The sequence below is a fragment of the Lagopus leucura genome, unplaced genomic scaffold, assembly GCF_019238085.1.
Source record: "Lagopus leucura isolate 7727_CA_CO unplaced genomic scaffold, USGS_WTPT01 Super-Scaffold_100022, whole genome shotgun sequence".
Lineage (NCBI taxonomy): Eukaryota > Metazoa > Chordata > Aves > Galliformes > Phasianidae > Lagopus > Lagopus leucura.
Window position 1 is genome coordinate 4,511,748 of NW_024962275.1, and position 17,365 is coordinate 4,529,112.

At 46.1% G+C, this 17,365-nt stretch overlaps 1 protein-coding gene across 6 annotated transcripts in view; it reads right to left on the minus strand.

Annotated features, from left to right (window-relative positions):
• FUBP3 (far upstream element binding protein 3) overlaps positions 1-16,796 on the minus strand; it is a 34,711-nt gene extending 17,915 nt beyond the window's left edge. For 3 of the 6 annotated variants that reach the window (XM_042878831.1, XM_042878827.1, XM_042878832.1), the window contains exons 1-7: positions 16,690-16,796; positions 10,897-11,002; positions 5,375-5,425; positions 4,858-4,891; positions 3,441-3,490; positions 1,697-1,768; positions 825-882 (exon numbers count right to left, since the gene is read on the minus strand). In XM_042878831.1, coding sequence (XP_042734765.1) covers positions 825-882; positions 1,697-1,768; positions 3,441-3,490; positions 4,858-4,891; positions 5,375-5,425; positions 10,897-11,002; positions 16,690-16,776 — 458 coding nt within the window. In that variant the 5' untranslated portion in view covers positions 16,777-16,796. The remainder of the gene's footprint in view (positions 1-824; positions 883-1,696; positions 1,769-3,440; positions 3,491-4,857; positions 4,892-5,374; positions 5,426-10,896; positions 11,003-16,689) is intronic. The other 3 variants (XM_042878828.1, XM_042878830.1, XM_042878829.1) reach the window with 3 other exon arrangements.
• Positions 16,797-17,365: the final 569 nt, after the last annotated feature.

The following is a 17,365-nucleotide window of genomic DNA, read 5'->3' on the forward strand; positions in this document are numbered from 1 at the left end:
TCTTTGCGCCCATGTATTTTCACTATCAAATGCAACTCAAAGATTTCCAGATGGATTTTAAAAAACCCACCTACCCAAAGGCTGGGGAGAGAAAGAGCAGCTCCATATGTTAAGTGTGTTCCTGTAAGCCTGAGGATCCTGGATCCAGTTCCAGCAGAAGGTCCTCAACTGGTTTGTGAGAGTCTCAAACTCAGCTCCTGGGAAGGGGGAGGGAGGAAACACTGTCCCTAAAGTTTCTATAGGCCTAAAGAGTAGAAACCCCTGCTGGCTAGCCATGTGTCTGTACCATGCAGGGATCAGAATTCAAGAATTTCTGGTTCAGTCCTTTGCTTCTTGTTGGCAGCAGTGCAGAGGCAAGCACACCCATGGGCCTTGTGCTGCTCTGCAGCAACACCAACACCTCCAGGTATCTCTGGAGTGGCACCAACAGGCTTTGGAGGCCCCATGCAGACCTTCTTCAGCTGCAAGGATGTCAGCTCAATAGGAGGGAAGCGAAGGGGAGAAGAGAAGTGCCCTTCAACAGCTTAGCTAAATATTCTGCAAAGCTGCAGCTCAAAAACTGCATTCTAGGTGCCCTAGGAGCAACCTTGCCCTGCGGAGGGGAATTTCATGGACAATTCTGCAGAGGGTTCAAACTGAAACTGGAAAAAAGCCTTTGAGGTGCACAGTTCAAAGCATCAGACCAAGAGGCTCTGTGTTCCAGGACCCTCAAGTTTCTCTAGGCCAACATTTGCTGGTGTGGCTAACCAAGTAGCACCACTGACAGAGCACAGCATTAGGGAAAAGAGAAAAGGAGAAAGGAGAAGAATAAAATCAGAACTCACTCAATGCTCTCTGGCGTCCCGGTGAGCACACAGGGCCTCTCAGGCATCCCACCACTGTCTGCAAAGGAAAGACAACAGAGATCAGATGCTTCCCAACACTTAGCACCTGAACTGCCCTCAGTAGTCAGGCAGGCAGAAAAGTGCTGACTCCTCACACAGGCTAGAAGCTAAAAAAAAATAATGTCCTACATTAATACTCAGAACTAAGAAATGGCAGCAGTTTCAGTGAGTATCGAGTACTAATGAAAACGTTCCCCTCTGCACACAGAGCAGGAGACATCCAGGGTCAATATATTTTAAAATGATTTGCTGGATATCTGTATTATTTTAAAGCCTTCCCCACCAATTAAAGGCAAGCTTAAAACCTAGATTACATTCATCAACAGTATCCTGCACAGCACTTGTAGTACAGCCTTCCCCAAAGCAAACAGGCTGCAGCACTAGCAGAGCAAACGGCACAGTCCCATTTTTTTTCAATGCAAGGCAAATTGTATGAAGAAGTGCTGCCACCCTCCTGAAATGTTTTCTGCCAGGAGCTGGAGCAGATCAGAGATAAATTGCAGGAGCTGAGCTAAATGGCACTGCCAGGAGAAGACTAAGCAGAAGCGATTTCTGCTTTAACAGCGTGGATCATCCATTTGCACTGTACCCATCTGCTGGTTAAAGACAGTTCCTTAACTATTCAATTCCCTAAACCACCCGACAAACCTGTTTTCTCAGGGAGCCCAGTCCTACAACAGCCCTCCCAACACGTCAGCCTACTATATAATGCATTGCCACCACTCACAAATGATGACCAAGGCACCTGATTCAACGGACACGGCATTCTCCAGCACTAAAACCTGCTCACCCACCACAAACGAGGCTCTTACCTGGAGCAATTTGAATTTTGCAGCCAGACTCGATCTGAATCCGTGAGATCTGCTCACCTCCCCTGCCGATTACTGAAATGAGTTCAACAAGCATCAGCTGCTTATCCCAAAAAACCGCAGAGCAACTTCCACCCTTCTACTCCGTTGCAGCTCTCTATAAAGGTACAGTTTGACTACAGGATTGTAGAAGAGGCATCCACAGTATGATTACATTTAAAAAACAAATCGAAACAAAACAATCAAAAAGGAAACCAACAAAAAAACCCAACCACTTTGTCTTGCACTGGAATGGAGATAAGAAAGGAGGTAAGATAGAAGGTGCAAGTCTGAGCACTGCTGGGAATCATCTAGGTGTATTTCAGCCCAAACAAATAAACCAGTTATTTGAGAACCTAAAAAAGCTAAGGACTTTTGCTTTTCTCTCTTTAAAATTCGTGTTTTACTACCTCGTTTCAAAAGACATGCTATTTATCCAGTCTGCTCAGAACTGCTACACACCAAAACGCTCAATCAAACCTTAAGGAAAACAAATACCCATCTCTCTTAACATTTAGGGTCAGCAAACAGTTGTTTCACAAACAGACACACTGAGGAGACACAGTGTGTGCCTATCACCACTCCTATCCTTTAGAAGAGCAGAACTGTCAAGTCAGACAGGTATGCCTGGCACAAGGTGCTCCTGCAGAAGAACCTCCCAGCTCTCCCTGGAGGTGTTCAAGGCCAGGTTGGATGGGGCCCTGGGCAGCCTGGTCTAGTATTAAACGTGGAGGTTGGTGGCCCTGCCTGTGGCCCTCGAGGTCCCCTCCAACCCAAGCCTAAGCCATTCTATGATTTATGAATCAGACCCTCTCTCCCACACCTGGCTGCTGCTGAACCAGGATTGTATGGAATACACAGCTGATGCACCAATATGCAGGGTCCCATCTCATCCAGCTGTAGAACCCCTCTGACTTCCCTTCCTCCACACATATGGTGCCAGGATGGATAAATAAGAAAAGGTTGGTGGAAGGACAGATTTCCTTCTCGTGAATTCCAGTGTTACAGTTACTGCCCTAAGGGGTAATTACTGGGGCTGTTAATTTCTTTTTTACTCTCTGTATACCAAACTGGGAGAGATGCACAGATACCTAACAGTGGAAGAGTAAATGCAATCTCTGCAGTCACAACAGCAGGAGGGCGCCATTGAAAGAAAGAGTAATGATCATCAAAAGGCAGGGAGGAATTAAAATAAAGCTTAGAAGAGAACAGCACCAAGAACACAAGTCTAGGGAAAAAACCTCAGCTGAGCAACGCATACTGGCTGTGTTCTCCTGCAGCAAAGGTATGAAAAATTTAAAATTCTGCTTATCTCACCTTGAGTCGAGTCTTGTTTTAACATTTAAATATTGTTTTCCTCCCTCACCTCCCACACTTCTGCATACTCAAAAGGAAAGTGATTCAACAAGGGGAAATTAATTCGCTTTTGATATATTTATGTAGCATGTTATTTGGCATTTAAGGAACAGAAGCACTACAGTTCTCAGTAGCCTGCACCATGCAGACTTGTTCTCATTACTGGGACACCAAGCTTTTCCATGCCATTTGCACATGGATTTTAAATGCAGATGATGTGGTCCCCACAAAGCATCAGACAAGACTCACCCAAGGCTAGAAAGCACAAAAACTTGTGAGCATGTCTTATCCCAGCAGAACATGCAGCATTCTTGCACAGAAGAACCATACCAAAAGCATGCAAGGTACTTACTGAATCCAACCATTTTATCAGGCACTTTAAAATCTTCTGTTATTACAGCCCTGAAAGGAAAGGAAGAAAAAAAAAAAAAAAATATCGAATGGTCATTACAACAAACAACTCAGAAGATGACAGAAGATGTTGTGCTGTGGAAACAAGGCACAGCATAAGGCTAATGCACACAGAGAAGTAAATACTACATCACAATTAAAACTGTTTTGGAAGAGACCTTTAGGCCCTGCTCCGTGCCCTGGCTGCAGAGACAACACACCTCATTTCTCCTGCACTGGATATATTTCTACTCTACTGTTATCCTCAATGGAAGAACCTTTTTGTCATTCGTGCTCCAGACAGATTTAAGAGAAAAGCAGCAAAGTTCCTTCAATGTTTAGACTGACAGCTTCGAAGCCGTAGCCTCTGCCTGCTGCTTTCTGATACGCTCTTGCCAGGAGACACTAACCAATGCCAATGCTGGTTGGAATGCTCCTTCTGATACTCAAATTTACTTTCTTGCCTGCCTGTACTTACGGTTCTTTTCCTCGGAATTTACAACAGCTGTCTCTGATCATCTTTACCATCTCAAGATTTCCCCTATCTGTTGCTCTTTGGACTTTTTCAGCACATCTGTGCCTCAACACATGAGCACCCAAAGCAATTTCCTAAGACCTGACTACAGTGAAGCACAGAAGAAATTCCTTGTGGGACTTTTGTTTGCCGTTTCTATTTCATATAAAACAACAACAAATACAGAACTTGCAAACCCTGTATGCTGCCATATGCATTTCACACAGTTTGTACAGCAGTCTCAAAAGCAGTGTGTAATTCCCTGCACAACCATCACTGCTGGTAGAACAGAGGTGGCAGACAGCAGCAGAGCAGACAACGCTGCCCACGAATTGCATGCAGCCCTACTGAGAAATCCACTCCTGTATTTGATGCTAAGAGATGCTCTGCAACAACTTTCATTTGCTTTGGTCTCCTCAAAACATCTTTGACAATCAAAGGAATCATCCCAGGTCACCTTACATTAACAAACCCAGGAAAAAAAAATATACATGTGTACACATAAATAAAAACCCACCTGCTTGTTTAACATTTTCAAACTCTGTCAAAGTGCCAGTTTGCCTTTTTTTTTTTTCCCCCCCATCCCTTTCCTTCCCACTGGGCAGGAGAAGGAAAAGGAGATAATTTATTCTGCTTGGTCCTGCAGAGCTACAGGAATCAAATCCAAGTTTTACTTCAACTCTTCTTTTCTCCTAACAACAACAAATAGCTTTTAAAGGGTTAGCAGAAGCCTTAGCCTGCAGAAAACCCAAGCTGACAATTTCTCCACATTCCCAACCTCTGACTTCCTAACACTACTACAGATGGTGGATCAATAAACAATTAGAATTGATCAATAAATAATAAAACATAACCCACTGCTTACCTTTGATGTACCAGGGCCCCTAACTGGTTACCTACTGTGGCAGAGAGAGAAAAAAGGAGAAGAAAAAAATCAAAGCATTAGCACGGATAAACTAACTTCATCCCTATAGAAAAAGAGTTCTTACCATTTCATCAAAAAAGAAAGAAAAGCAAAACAGTAATTTAGGTTCAGCAGCTGAAATGAATGCATTATGGGGTACAAAACAGGAGGGGATTTCTTGATCAGCACACACCATAACCCAGTGTCCAGCTGAACACAGGATAGGGAATTGATCTGCGTCTCCCCATGCTGAGAGTCATGGGAGAAAATCCTGCCTGCCCAAATCCAAATCCCCACAACTCACCTCCCTCCTTCCCAATTTAAACCCAACGTGAAAAAAGAGAAAGGGGGAGAGGTGGGACTGCAAGGGGAGAAAAGACATGTCAAGTGCTCCGTATGTACCACAGACAAACATAAAGGCTGAGCAGATTCGGAGATTTAGTCTAGGCAAAAAGCATTGAAGATTGCTCGCACATACTTCTCTCTGTATCTCTTATCTGTGCTCCATGGAGCCCACTTACACGGAGACCTGTTAAAGGAAGAAGTCTGTTCAGAACCCTCGTGGCACCCAAACTGTACTTTTTTCCCCCTCATGTTTGACTGAGCATTCCAGGCATATCTGTGATGTCAGCTGGCAGCCCGTTACCATTAGCTGTTATCTCCCAGCTGACAGCCCTCAGACAGACTTGCTCCCCCCAGCCCCCACAGATTAGATCTTTCTTCCAAACGTTAATGGGGGAAAATATCATTAGACCAACTCATGCAAAGTGGGAACACATGCCCTGCTGGGCTTCCTACAGGACTTTGCCCGCAGCAAACCAGCTAAAAACCAGACCATTTGGTCCTAACAACCAGTTGCAGATTATATTGCATGCCTGGAGGGCACGAGCAGCGAGAAACAAATGGAACTGGCCAACGACACGCGAGCCGTGATAATAAAAACGCTGTTTCAAACTACCTTACAGCAACCTGCACATTCTCTGACCTGAAATAAATTGGCAATCAGCTGTCAGGGTTAGACAGCGGATGCATCCCAAGCACACAGAATCCGGTAGGAAAAAAAAAAAAACCACACAAAGTTTCTGGCCAAACACTCCAATAAAGCAGACAAAAGAGAGTCAATATCCTATTTCTGCGGTGCGTCAATATCTCGATAATAGTTCAGGACCAAAATATCGACCATATATGTTTTATTACTCTCTCCAGCTCAGCGATAAGACAACTGTTGCGTTATTGACGCTGTTAGGTTCGCTTTTGCATATTCTCACCCCGAATATAAAAAGCTCTAATTTGATAACTATCAACGCCGCAGCTGAAAAAGGTGGGTGATGTAATGGGGGATATTTGCTCTTGCTGATAAGCTGCCGCAGCAGAGTTGAGCAAATGTGATCAAACAAATCCGGAATCTCACCACCCTGCCCCTACCAGCACTCAGGTGTATCTCTGCCAAAAGCAATAGGTCTGCAGGACAGGACCAGGCCACTCAGCACCCCCACGTGTGGGAAGAAGTGCTCCTAGCACTCAGCAGTATTTAAACAGCCACTTTGCATTTGGATTCACCTCAGCAGATCTCTTTGCAGTCTCTTACATTGCAGTTGCTGCCCACAAATTATGAGACAGATATGCATCCTATAATCACATCCCAAAGTTCATGCAAGGAACAGAAGAGCCATCATTTCGTAACACCAGAGACAGCTTCCTAGAGGAAAACTGTGCGAGCACAAGAAGCTGAATCAGACAGATAGATTTCATGCCTACTTTATATATATTTATTGTGCCAATTAGATAAAAGCAAACAAAGCCCCAGTAATTAAAGGAGGACACCATTCCCTCTGCACACAGCCTCCAGGAGCTGTGAAGCAGAGCAGGCAGAGAAAGCTGGGGTGACTTGCTTTAAGGCAGATACGATTTCTCCCCATTTGCAGGGAAAACAGAAATCTTATCCTAAGAAATAGCTCCTCATCCCAACAATCTGAAGGTTTGATTACTCCCTTAAAATGCCCATTTTGCTATGAAAGATGAAGCTAATAGAGAGGCAGGGCCGGGGCAGCAGATGCCTGCTGCAGCACCAAAGCTGCCATCCTGCTCCCCCACCTCCCTCTTGCTGGGGAGTGGGCTGAACTCTGACAAGCCACGTCCACATTTCCCCCTTTTTACACCTATTGAGTACAATTTAACTGTAACTGCAGTCATTTTACTGCAAACAAGGAAAAATACTGAATAAAATAAGCACAATTTCCCGTTAATGGCACCCGCTGGTTGATAACTCTTCACTCTTCTTTAGGCTTCACCTTTAACTGAATTCTACCTAACAGACACTCTAAACAAATGCAGATTTTTTTCCACCCCACAGAACAGATCAGTGCCTCCCACTAAATTAACGTGCACGATAGGAATATACAATGTCATTGAGGATATCCTCATGGCTGGAACAAAACCAGACGCTCCTGGAAAGTGGTGGAAAGGGGCTGCATTTCACACTTCTGAACCAGAATTGGATCATCACAAATTTCAGAAAGATGCAATAAAGGTAATAATTACCAGAGTTGTTGTTCAGCCTTAAATATTAGTACGTATTTAATGGTCCAAACCAATTTTCCTGCCTGCCTTTGTTGTGTATCTTTACAGAGAATGCTTGCACCTTTACGCTGCCTTATTAAACATGTGGGCAGTTTTGAAGAGAGCTGCCATTTCGTGCAGCACGTTAAGCCTCTGCCAAGAGGATTTCTGTTACCTGGTCATGCTGATGTGTGATGGAGCATCCCTGCTAACTTTTCTTAGAATAAGGTTTCCTTGTGCCCATGAAAACATGTTGGAGCTATGCAAGTTCTGCATACAACAGGATCGCATGTGTTTGAGTCCCCAGGCTTTAACACAATCAGGTTCTATTAGAACAAAACCTATCTGGGTGTACCACAGAGGCTGGGGAAGGCAGGGGGGAGGTGGCACAGGGCCTCTCCAAGGCCTTGTCTTTGTTTCCCCAGACTCAAAGGATGCTTCAACCTTCAGCTACATCACTGGAAGCGTCTTCAAAGCACTGCAGAACGGAGCACACAAAGGCTAACGCTGAGGTTCTGGCAATCACTGTCTTTCTGGCAGACAAGACCCCCATTTCCTTTGAAGCTTTTCTTCGAGGTTGGATTAGCATTAAATAAACTAATTTATTCAATTGTGCAGGTAACTAGATGGACACGTTAATTTGGATGGAGGCCAGGAGCTGCTGCTGGCCATGAAGAGGAGTGCTGGGATCTACTCTCAGCAGCAAGCCACAGGCAAGATGCCACTGCATCTTGGAGGGACCCCATCTCAGGGGTCCTCTTTTCCCTTTCTGGAAACATCCTTCAAGAAGCAAGAAAAAAAAAATAATAGTTCTCAAACTTTATCTAATACCAATAGGCCAGGGCACGAGGGTCAGCCTCAGCAGCTATTTGTTTTTGATGAATGTTACATTAAGGGAAATGCAAAAGGAACTCATGCTGACTGGCCTCCAATACTATGACAAGTCTATTTTTCCTGGAAATGCTCTAAAAGCAGCTGAATTTGTTTTGACCAGCGCACTGTCATCCTGTCTTAAGACCACTTCCTAAGCTGACATCAATCAGCCGTGCTGGCAGCTGTTTACAAAAATGGACAGGCTGAATTAGATATCCCTGAAAGCCAGACAGTTCTCTTGTCACCTTAAATACTCTCATATTCTCTCAATCCATTTTTCCAGTGGTCTTAGGAACAGAAGTAATCTTTTTAACAGCTACGCGGGGCTGAGGGAGCAGCAAGAGCTGCACACAGCCACGAGCACACAGCGTACAGAGGTGAAGAAACAAGGTTTACTACCACATTTGCTTTCAAGCAATCTGGAGTAGCAGAATGTATCCAATCGCCCACATCACAATATTTCCAAAGCGTGCACAGACAGAAATCCTCTCCTCTTGATGACGACGACCCCAAACCGTCAGAGCTCAGAGCAGGAGATGCAGCAAAGCATGAGCACGCGGTCCCAATTCCCCTTGTTGGCATTAAAAGATCCAAATAGGACCCAATGCTTTCCTAATCTGGAAGTTATGGAACCTTCAGATGTATGTGAGGAAGGCAAGCAGGCAATCAGGAGTCCAGTCACTCGGGGAAGCTTTCCTAAAGCCAGTCTTTGCCACGTGGGGCTGCCTGTGACAGCACAAGGAACCAGAGGTAACGTGCCTTCACAGCGCAGCCTGCGGTGCTACTGACCTGGTTTGTGTCAACACAAACAAGGGTCAGCAAGTAATAGTGCTAACTGGTAAAAGTTTAAGTACAAAGTCTAACCCGGGCTGTTATCAGGCATTAAAGCTATTTCATATATTAAAAAATGCATTTAAGGACACCTTAAGAGGTTGGATTTCTCACGTTCAGTCTGCTGAATCAATGAAAACAAACAGTAGGACTAATGCTCTGAGTAAACGGCTCCTCGAGGACTGTGTGCATTTTTTCCTCATATACAGCCACTTACCCAGGCCATTCAGACAGCTCAGCAATCTTCAAATTTACACTAAATATTACTGAAGGCAAAGGAAAAATAAAATCTATTCACACCTCCTGCTCCAACAATGGTTCAGGAATGGAAGAAACATCTTAAGATGACATCCTTTGAAATAATGTCCATGATCAGACCTTTGCATGAGGACAGCCTTAAGCAGAGCTGAAAAGTGCTGGAAAGGAAATGGCCAGCACAGGTTTGCAAACCGTTTCTTTGCAGTTGCTCTACCCTAGCAATTAGAGCCACACTGAACACATCTGTTTGATCACAAGAACCCCAGCAGGTTTCACTGCTCTCACTGCTGGACAGCCCAGCACCTTTGTATGCAGAAACCAGCACATAACAACACAGTGAAGCTCCAGCTCACACCTACCAACCCACTCTTTCCCAAAACACCAAGCTGAACAAGCAGCAACCTCTTGCTCAAATAGAGCCAATGCCAGAGAACAAAGTGGGTTGTGGCATCTGTTCAGACAACAACCATGTCTGCAAGCCAGAGGCTCCACATGAAAGCAGCTCCTCTTGTGCTCCAGCATGCTTTTCAGCACAAGGAGCAGGCAGGCAGTATTTTTAGCCCTTGTCTTCCATAGCTTTGCATCAAACAGAAATGAAATCTTTTCAAAATGAAGTGCTGAGCTGAAGCTCTGCATATCTCCTCAGTACTCAAGTGTATCTATGGAGGAAAGAATCAACCTGCAGGGCTATCTGGCTCGACAGAAATACTAGGAGAGAAAGAGATGGCAAACTGAGCTCTTTGCATCTAAGCAGCAGCAGGTACCACATTTTTCTTGTCACAGTGCACATTAGATTTGTAATAGCAGAAAACATTCGTTCTAACATTTCTTCTTCCCAAAGACCAGAAACAAATTATTTATTTTATAACCATAACAACTCAAACAACTCATTACGTTCACCAGAATTACCCAGTAAATTATTCATTGGTAGCAGTCAACATTAAATGCTTCAGAGATTTAAGAATAGTCTTAACATACGAAGTTTCCTTCAAACTTGGATCAACTTGCATCAGCACTGTTTCTCCTTAAAATCCACGTGCAAGGCAAAGCAAATGGAACGTGGCAGCCACTCAGCTGCTGTGCTGTGACTCATGGGAAGCAGCAGAGGGAATACTGCCCCATACACTGCCTGAGCTCAGAAAGCAAGGGACATCTTGCCCACGCGTTCCTGGTACTCTGCACACAGGCCCCAGCACAATTCCACAAAGTACCCTCCCCAAACTAGCATGGAACAAGACTAACTACAGAATTAGACTGCTAATCCCCAGAGTTCAAGAACTAAGAAAAGAATTGCTTCACGTTACTATTATTAATGCCTAGGAGCCCAGTGCTATGCAAGACTCAACAGCACGGGGAATCTTGCAAACAAAATCTATACACAACAAGCTGCATCAATTTCTGCCCTTAAAAAAGACAGCTGCCAAAATAGATGGATTTCAGAAGTGAACTCACAAGACTGATTAATCATACCCCACTTACCTCCATCATCAAGGGGCCGCTTCTGCACTCCATAACCGTAAACTGACGGGTCCACGAGTGTTGTCGAATTATTCAAGTGAGGAATATCTCCAATTTTAGCAGCAATCTATACAAACAGATGATAAAAACTTGGTTAGCATATTTACAGTTTCAGCCACCGCAGCTAAACATTCCTTCTTCAAACAAAGCATTTATCCCCGTCCAACAATCTCTTGGCTGCTATTTTTTCTACATAGATGGCTTTGCAGAAGTCTTTGGGAAGCAGTGCTTTATTTGTGAAGTAAACAGGCTTCCACCTGCTTTTGATATTTGTGTAATTGAGACTGCATTCACCCAGCTCCTCTTCCTGGTCATGAGTATGCATTTGCTGGCTGTAATATTACATTCAGATTTGTTCATTCATTCAGCAGACAGCCGACAAGTTAAATCTAGTCCCCCAGCTTTGTCCTGGAGAAGCTGCCACCATCACAGCAATGTAGGAAGACATTTCTGCTGCATTCATGCATATCCAGACACACAGAAATGCATAGTTGCACATCAGTGGGGGGTGAGAGGAGTGGAAGGAGAAGAACGTGCAAATACACAGCACAAGGACAGGTTTGGGGACTCCTTGTCAAAGGGGCTGGATCAGTACGTGTTTACTGTACGAAGAATAAGCCAGTGGGCAAACGATCAGCCCAGAATAAGTTTCTATTTCCTGCAGTACGAGCACAGCTAAGGTTGCCTGTGCTTCTGCTTGCAGCCCTTGGAGGAGTAACAGCCATTCCAGGGTGGGCTGGGAGGCAGGGAGGATACTTTGAGGGAGGAGGAGTCGTTCAGGCATCACAGGAAGCAAATAAAATAAGTGAGAGGCACTCTGAAGCATCACTTAATACAAGTGAAACGTTAAACATTCGGGAGACAATTACATGGACTGATGTGACAGAGGTGAGCTCTTTGACCTGTCCTCCAGGTTAACCAATGTAAGCCAAGTCTGAGAGCCAACCAGCTTTAGTAGCTCAACTACCAAATACACCCTTCAGGGGCGGGCAAACCACGGCCCCACAGCACAGCTTGCCTACATGCAGTACTCTGCCAGAGTGCAGAATACAGAACAAATACGCTGTGTGCTGCACAGCACTCACTTCCTTTTCCAGCAAAAAGAAGGGATCTTTGCTAGGAGCGCTATCTTGCCGTCTTACGCCTGGCATATCACAGAGAAGCAGCGAAAGGAATAGATGAAAAAAGAGCACTTTACAAAGATAGGCTTTAAACGAAGGCAAAGGCAAACAACAAAAATAACTAAAGGTGTCTCTGAAATTAAGTTTTACTGCAACAAAAAGACATCTACAGTAATTCTGGCTGTTGACACTATCAACTGCTGCAGTGGAATAAACAACCGCACAAGATGCAGAACCGCAGGGTAGTGAAAAATGCTGTATGAAATAACCTTGGAAGATTGAGGGCACTGCTTTTAGAAAGAACAGAAAATACTCTTGATGCCTTGTTTGGAAGGGGCTCCAAGTTTGGACCATTTTCTTGCATTCTGACCACTCCTTCCCAATCTCCTTTAGAAAGGCAACAACTTGGTTTTAATCAAGTGCCAGGAGCTGGAGAATAAATCCATTCTACCTTAACAGGATTCTAACTAGTTTTGGATGAGCAACTGGGAACGTAACACTAGACCATTCTACCCACAGTGTGGTTACCCAGACCCCAAAGAGGAAGTGCTGCTCAGCCATAACCTAGCACAGGGACCAGCCACACAGGACACACTGCACATCAACATCTCCAAGAGCCAGTAAGCTCAGAGAAATATATTTCTGAACAAGCCCTTGTTCATTCTGCACAAGGAAGCATGAAGAGATGCCTGCTCTTTGCTGGATGCTGTACTGCAGTCACGCTTCCAGCCCCTGACTCACTTGCTTGCCCCTTGTTTGGGATGCAGAGGACTTTAACGAAGGTACAAAGAACATAGACACTTCCTGAGTACTTCAGGGCTGGAAAGGAGATAAAAAAAAAAGTTTTACAATAATCCATTGACAGCTTTAACATCGTAACTCACAATCAAAACTTACACCACTGAGCTGTAGTCAAGTAAAACATACCCTGGCAGAACATTTGATTTTAAAGTGCCCTTTGTGAAACCTGTTAAACGATACGAGGAAAAAAAAAATACACTGTACAGAAACTGCTAGCTGATAGTTTGGAACTATGAATTTGAAATCACACACCACACCTGCACAGGGAAGAAGATCCTGGCCTACAAAAGGAAGATAGCATAAAGCACATCAGTGTGAACAGCAGATCCCCAGCACCAGAGCTGCCAGCTCCTTGAGCAGGAGAGCACTGCAAATCCCTGCTTGTGCTTCACACGCAGCCATTGCCCCAGCACATGAGCCTCAAACACAGGGCCAAACTGAGAGTCAAAGCAATTCTCACACTACCAGCTTTTGGGATATTCTCTCTCTTCCCCCCCAACCCCCCCTTGCCTCCTTAATTGAAACTCACACCCTTATCTCCAAAGCCTCCCAGCTGCCTGGGATTACACGCAGACAACACGCCATCTCATACAGTAGGGAAAGCACCCTGCAAAATTAAGAGTTAAGCTTTTAAAGTAGATAAAACAGTTAAAATGCATTTTAACTTCTCGTGCTCAACTTACAATGGGAACCTCAGTTTTTACTACAGGTTCAGCAGCAACATAAGCACCAAAGTTAGAACACAGCAAAAGTAAGCAGACCTAGCCCTTATCTGCCTACATGACCTTGAGTAATGTACTGCTAGCTGCTGCTCCACTGCTTTTGCCCCTCTGCATGTCAGTGGTTTGTTGTTTTTTTTTTTTTTTTAACCCAGCACATCCATTTTGCTGAGACTAGAAAGGGATACACACATACAGCCCACTGACTCACAGTAAGCCTTCAGGCCACCTCATCCATGTTACCATGTCATCCAAGGTACCCAAGATCAGCCACCGCAGGCTGCTAAGCCACAGTGCTTTCTTCTCGTTCCTTCTTCATCGCCTCTGGAAACTCAGATTCAGGGTATACATGGCAGGTTACAATAATTCTACACGTATCTGTATTGAGGGAATCACTAACGCATACCTTGTACAAAAAATGAGGCTGCCAAGAAGGAGAGAAGATAAGAATCAAACAAGATGCTGTTCTGTCTGTCAGTGAGAGCTAAACCAAGGGCAGTCCAACAGAAATCAATTTTTATCCAAAGTACTGGCAACTCTGCTTTTTTTGGGTGATCCCATTACTGGAGAGGGGAACAAACATCCTTTCCAACTCTCTCAACCCCAAGATGTCTCAGAAGAAAAGCTACCATGCCTGGGAGCAGCTGCCCTCACATACAAATCAGTCACCACCTACAACCCATAAACTAATCCACTCACTCAAGATGTGGTGTGGAAGGTGCAGAATAGCCTGTCTCAAAGCTCTAGGTTTCACTTGAGAAAGTATTCTACTGTACATCTCAAGTATTTAAAAGCACACACAAAAAAAATCCAATCAAGTCCAGCACAAGCACAGAAAGCAACACAGCAGTCGTTTCTTCCAAAATACTACAGATGTCTGTCACATCAGCTCACATCCCAGTGTCACTGAAGATCGCAGTTATTGTGATTGATCAGGAAAGTCTTCTCTGTCCTGAATTATTCAGTTATTACTAACTAAGCACAGTGTACTGCAGCTCAAGTTCACTGTAATGGCTCTCTTGAATTCAGCAGATTTGATTACTAGTCTTAAGTGCAAGCTTAAGCTTTGAAATAATTCAAATATCAGATCAGAGATGCTAGTCTAACCCAGGAAGCAAGAGCTACAACCAAAGTTTTTTCCCACTGCTCCCTCCCTTCTTAGAGCAAAAGTAGTATTCTGAAAAGCTACGACACTGGCCAGAAGCAACACACAAGCTGACATCCACACACTGGACCATCAGGCAACCTGCTGCACTGAACACACTCAGTGAAAGCTCTGCCATCACCTCCAGAGAAATGTCAGTTGCAACTGCCTCTGCATCACACCTGATTCCCAGCCAGAAGAGTCGCTGCAGATTGCTAGGGCAGTAAGGGAAACAGCTGCCAGCAGAGTGCTTGCCAACGTTTTTCATCCTACAAATGCTAACGAAACAACAACCAGGTAGCACACAGCACACTGCTCAAGAATGTAATCCACTGCACTCCCAAGAACACACACAGGGAACATTTTTCTCAACAGGCCTTGTGTCCAGCATGAAAGGTAGCATGAAAGCTGCTGTGCTGCAGTGCCTGACCTGAAATTGACAGCTTTGAGGATTTTTAAGCATTTCAGATCAGACTAACTTTGGTTGTATGCTACTGGAAATCCAAAATATTCTTTCAAGTATAATGAACTTAAGAACAGCAAAATCAGAGAAAATAAAATATCAAAGAATTCTTTATCTCCTCCACGTGTCAACACAAGGCACCTAAACCTATAAACGTGACAACAGCAGCCACACAACACACGTGACTCAGTTTCAGCTAGAACTGCTTTAGCCTAACACAGCCCAAGACATCCCACTTTCACACTTCACCTGTTACTGATTAGACAGGTGGTACATACTGCAGTTCTTCCAACACAGATCAGCAGGTAACCATGTTTTCTTGTGCACAGACAAGTTACTGACAAATTATTCAACTGCTAGCAAGCAATTATATTATCAAAATTCAATGACATTTATGCAGCAAGAGGCCTTCAGTTACGGATGACCAGGTCAAGACAAGCACACCTCTCATTTACTGCTCCAAGCTGAGGCAATAGGAAAGCTTTCAGATACCACACACAGTCAAGGCCATGATGCTCTGTTAGCCACTGAAAGAAGGGACACGCTTGGCCTCACCCAAGAGGCAGCTACTCGTCTACTGCAGTACTTCTGTTAAGAAGCAAATGAACAGATGAAGGGCAAACTGGCTTGGGAGTTCTTCTGGGAAGGTGCAGGGTGTTCCTCTGGAACAGCAAGCACCTCTGTATCCTTTGCTGCAGACTGTGCAGAACAGGATTTGCAGCCACACTGATTCACAACTGAGCCATGAGCGATGGTAAGCCACTCAAGTCCCTCCAGAGCAACTGCCTGAAAGATCCTAAGTTCCAAATTAGTTTCTTCAAAGTTTCCCATTTAAGTGAAAAAAGGAAGTCTGTGAAACAGAAGGTAACTGCCACCTGGCCTGCAACATCAGAGTCAAGTCAGTCTTCCAGCACCAGGCCCAGCATCACACTTTGCAACAGTCAGACAGCGCTTACTGAGCGCAGGTGGAGCGCAGCTCTGTCAGAGCTGGGACATTCCCTGTGAGGGAAATGGAGCACAAACCACAGCAAATCCTCTGGACATCCATGCAGCAGACCTACAGCTGCTCATCCCCAATGCTCCTTTCCACAAAGCGAGGCACAGACAGGCAGCAGGCGTCCCACCTTGGGCACAGAGGTGGCGACAGCCGCAGGTCCACAATTGCCATCCACACGCTGCATGAGCCTAGCGATCGCAGCTCACACCTCACCCCCTCCATTCCATGAGGGAAAACACGGTTCCCTCACACCGGAGATGCCGCCGAGCAGAAAGCCTAACGAAGGCCTCACTTACAGACAGACCGCACATTCCAGGCAGCTCCCAGTGCCGCGACCCCCGCCGCAGCGCCCCGAGTCCCCAACGCCGAGCGGGGCCGCCGGGCGCGGCTTCAGAGCAGCGCCGTGAGGGGCGCTCGGCGGCCCGGCCCGGCCCCTCAGGGCGGCCCCGCGGCCTAGCGGCGTCCCGCGGCCTCCTCCCGCCCCCCGGCCCTGCCCTGCCCGCGCTCACCTGCCGGACCCGGTGCAGAGCATCGACGAAGCCCTCGGGCTTGATCCCCACGGGCGCCGCGCTCTGCCCCTGCGCCAGCTCCGCCATGACACGCGCCCCGCGCCCGCCCGTTGACGCCGCCGCCGCGCCGTCCCGCCGCTCCGCCCGGGGACCCGCACCCGGAAAGGGAAAGAGCCCCCCACTTCCGCCGGAAGTGGGCCGGGGAGGCGGGGCCCGGGGCGGTGCGGGAGGGGCGGTGGGAGGGGGCGCGGCCGGGTCCGGTGGGGAGCTTGGTGCGGGGCCTGGGGGAGGCTGAGAGCGCGGGCTGCCCGTCCGAGCGGCTCCACGCGTGCACCTGAGCAGCGGGCCGGGCGGGGCTGGGCCCAACCATGTGCGTGCAGCCTTGGGCACCTCCTGCTTTGGGGCACGCACAGCAGTACAGGGCCGCGCTGCCCTCTGAGCAAACAATTTCTTCTTTATATCTGACCTAAAACTACTTTTTTTTTTTTTTTTTAATTTAAAACCATTATCCCTTGTCACGTTCCCTGCTGACGAGTCCCTCCCTGCTTTCTTGTAGGCACTGCAGTGAGGTCTCCCAGAGCGTTCTCCAGGCTGCACGCCCCCAGCACTCCGTTGTCTCCATGCAGAGGTGCTCCAGCCTCTGTGCATTCTCTTGCCCTGCCTTGGACCCGCTCCA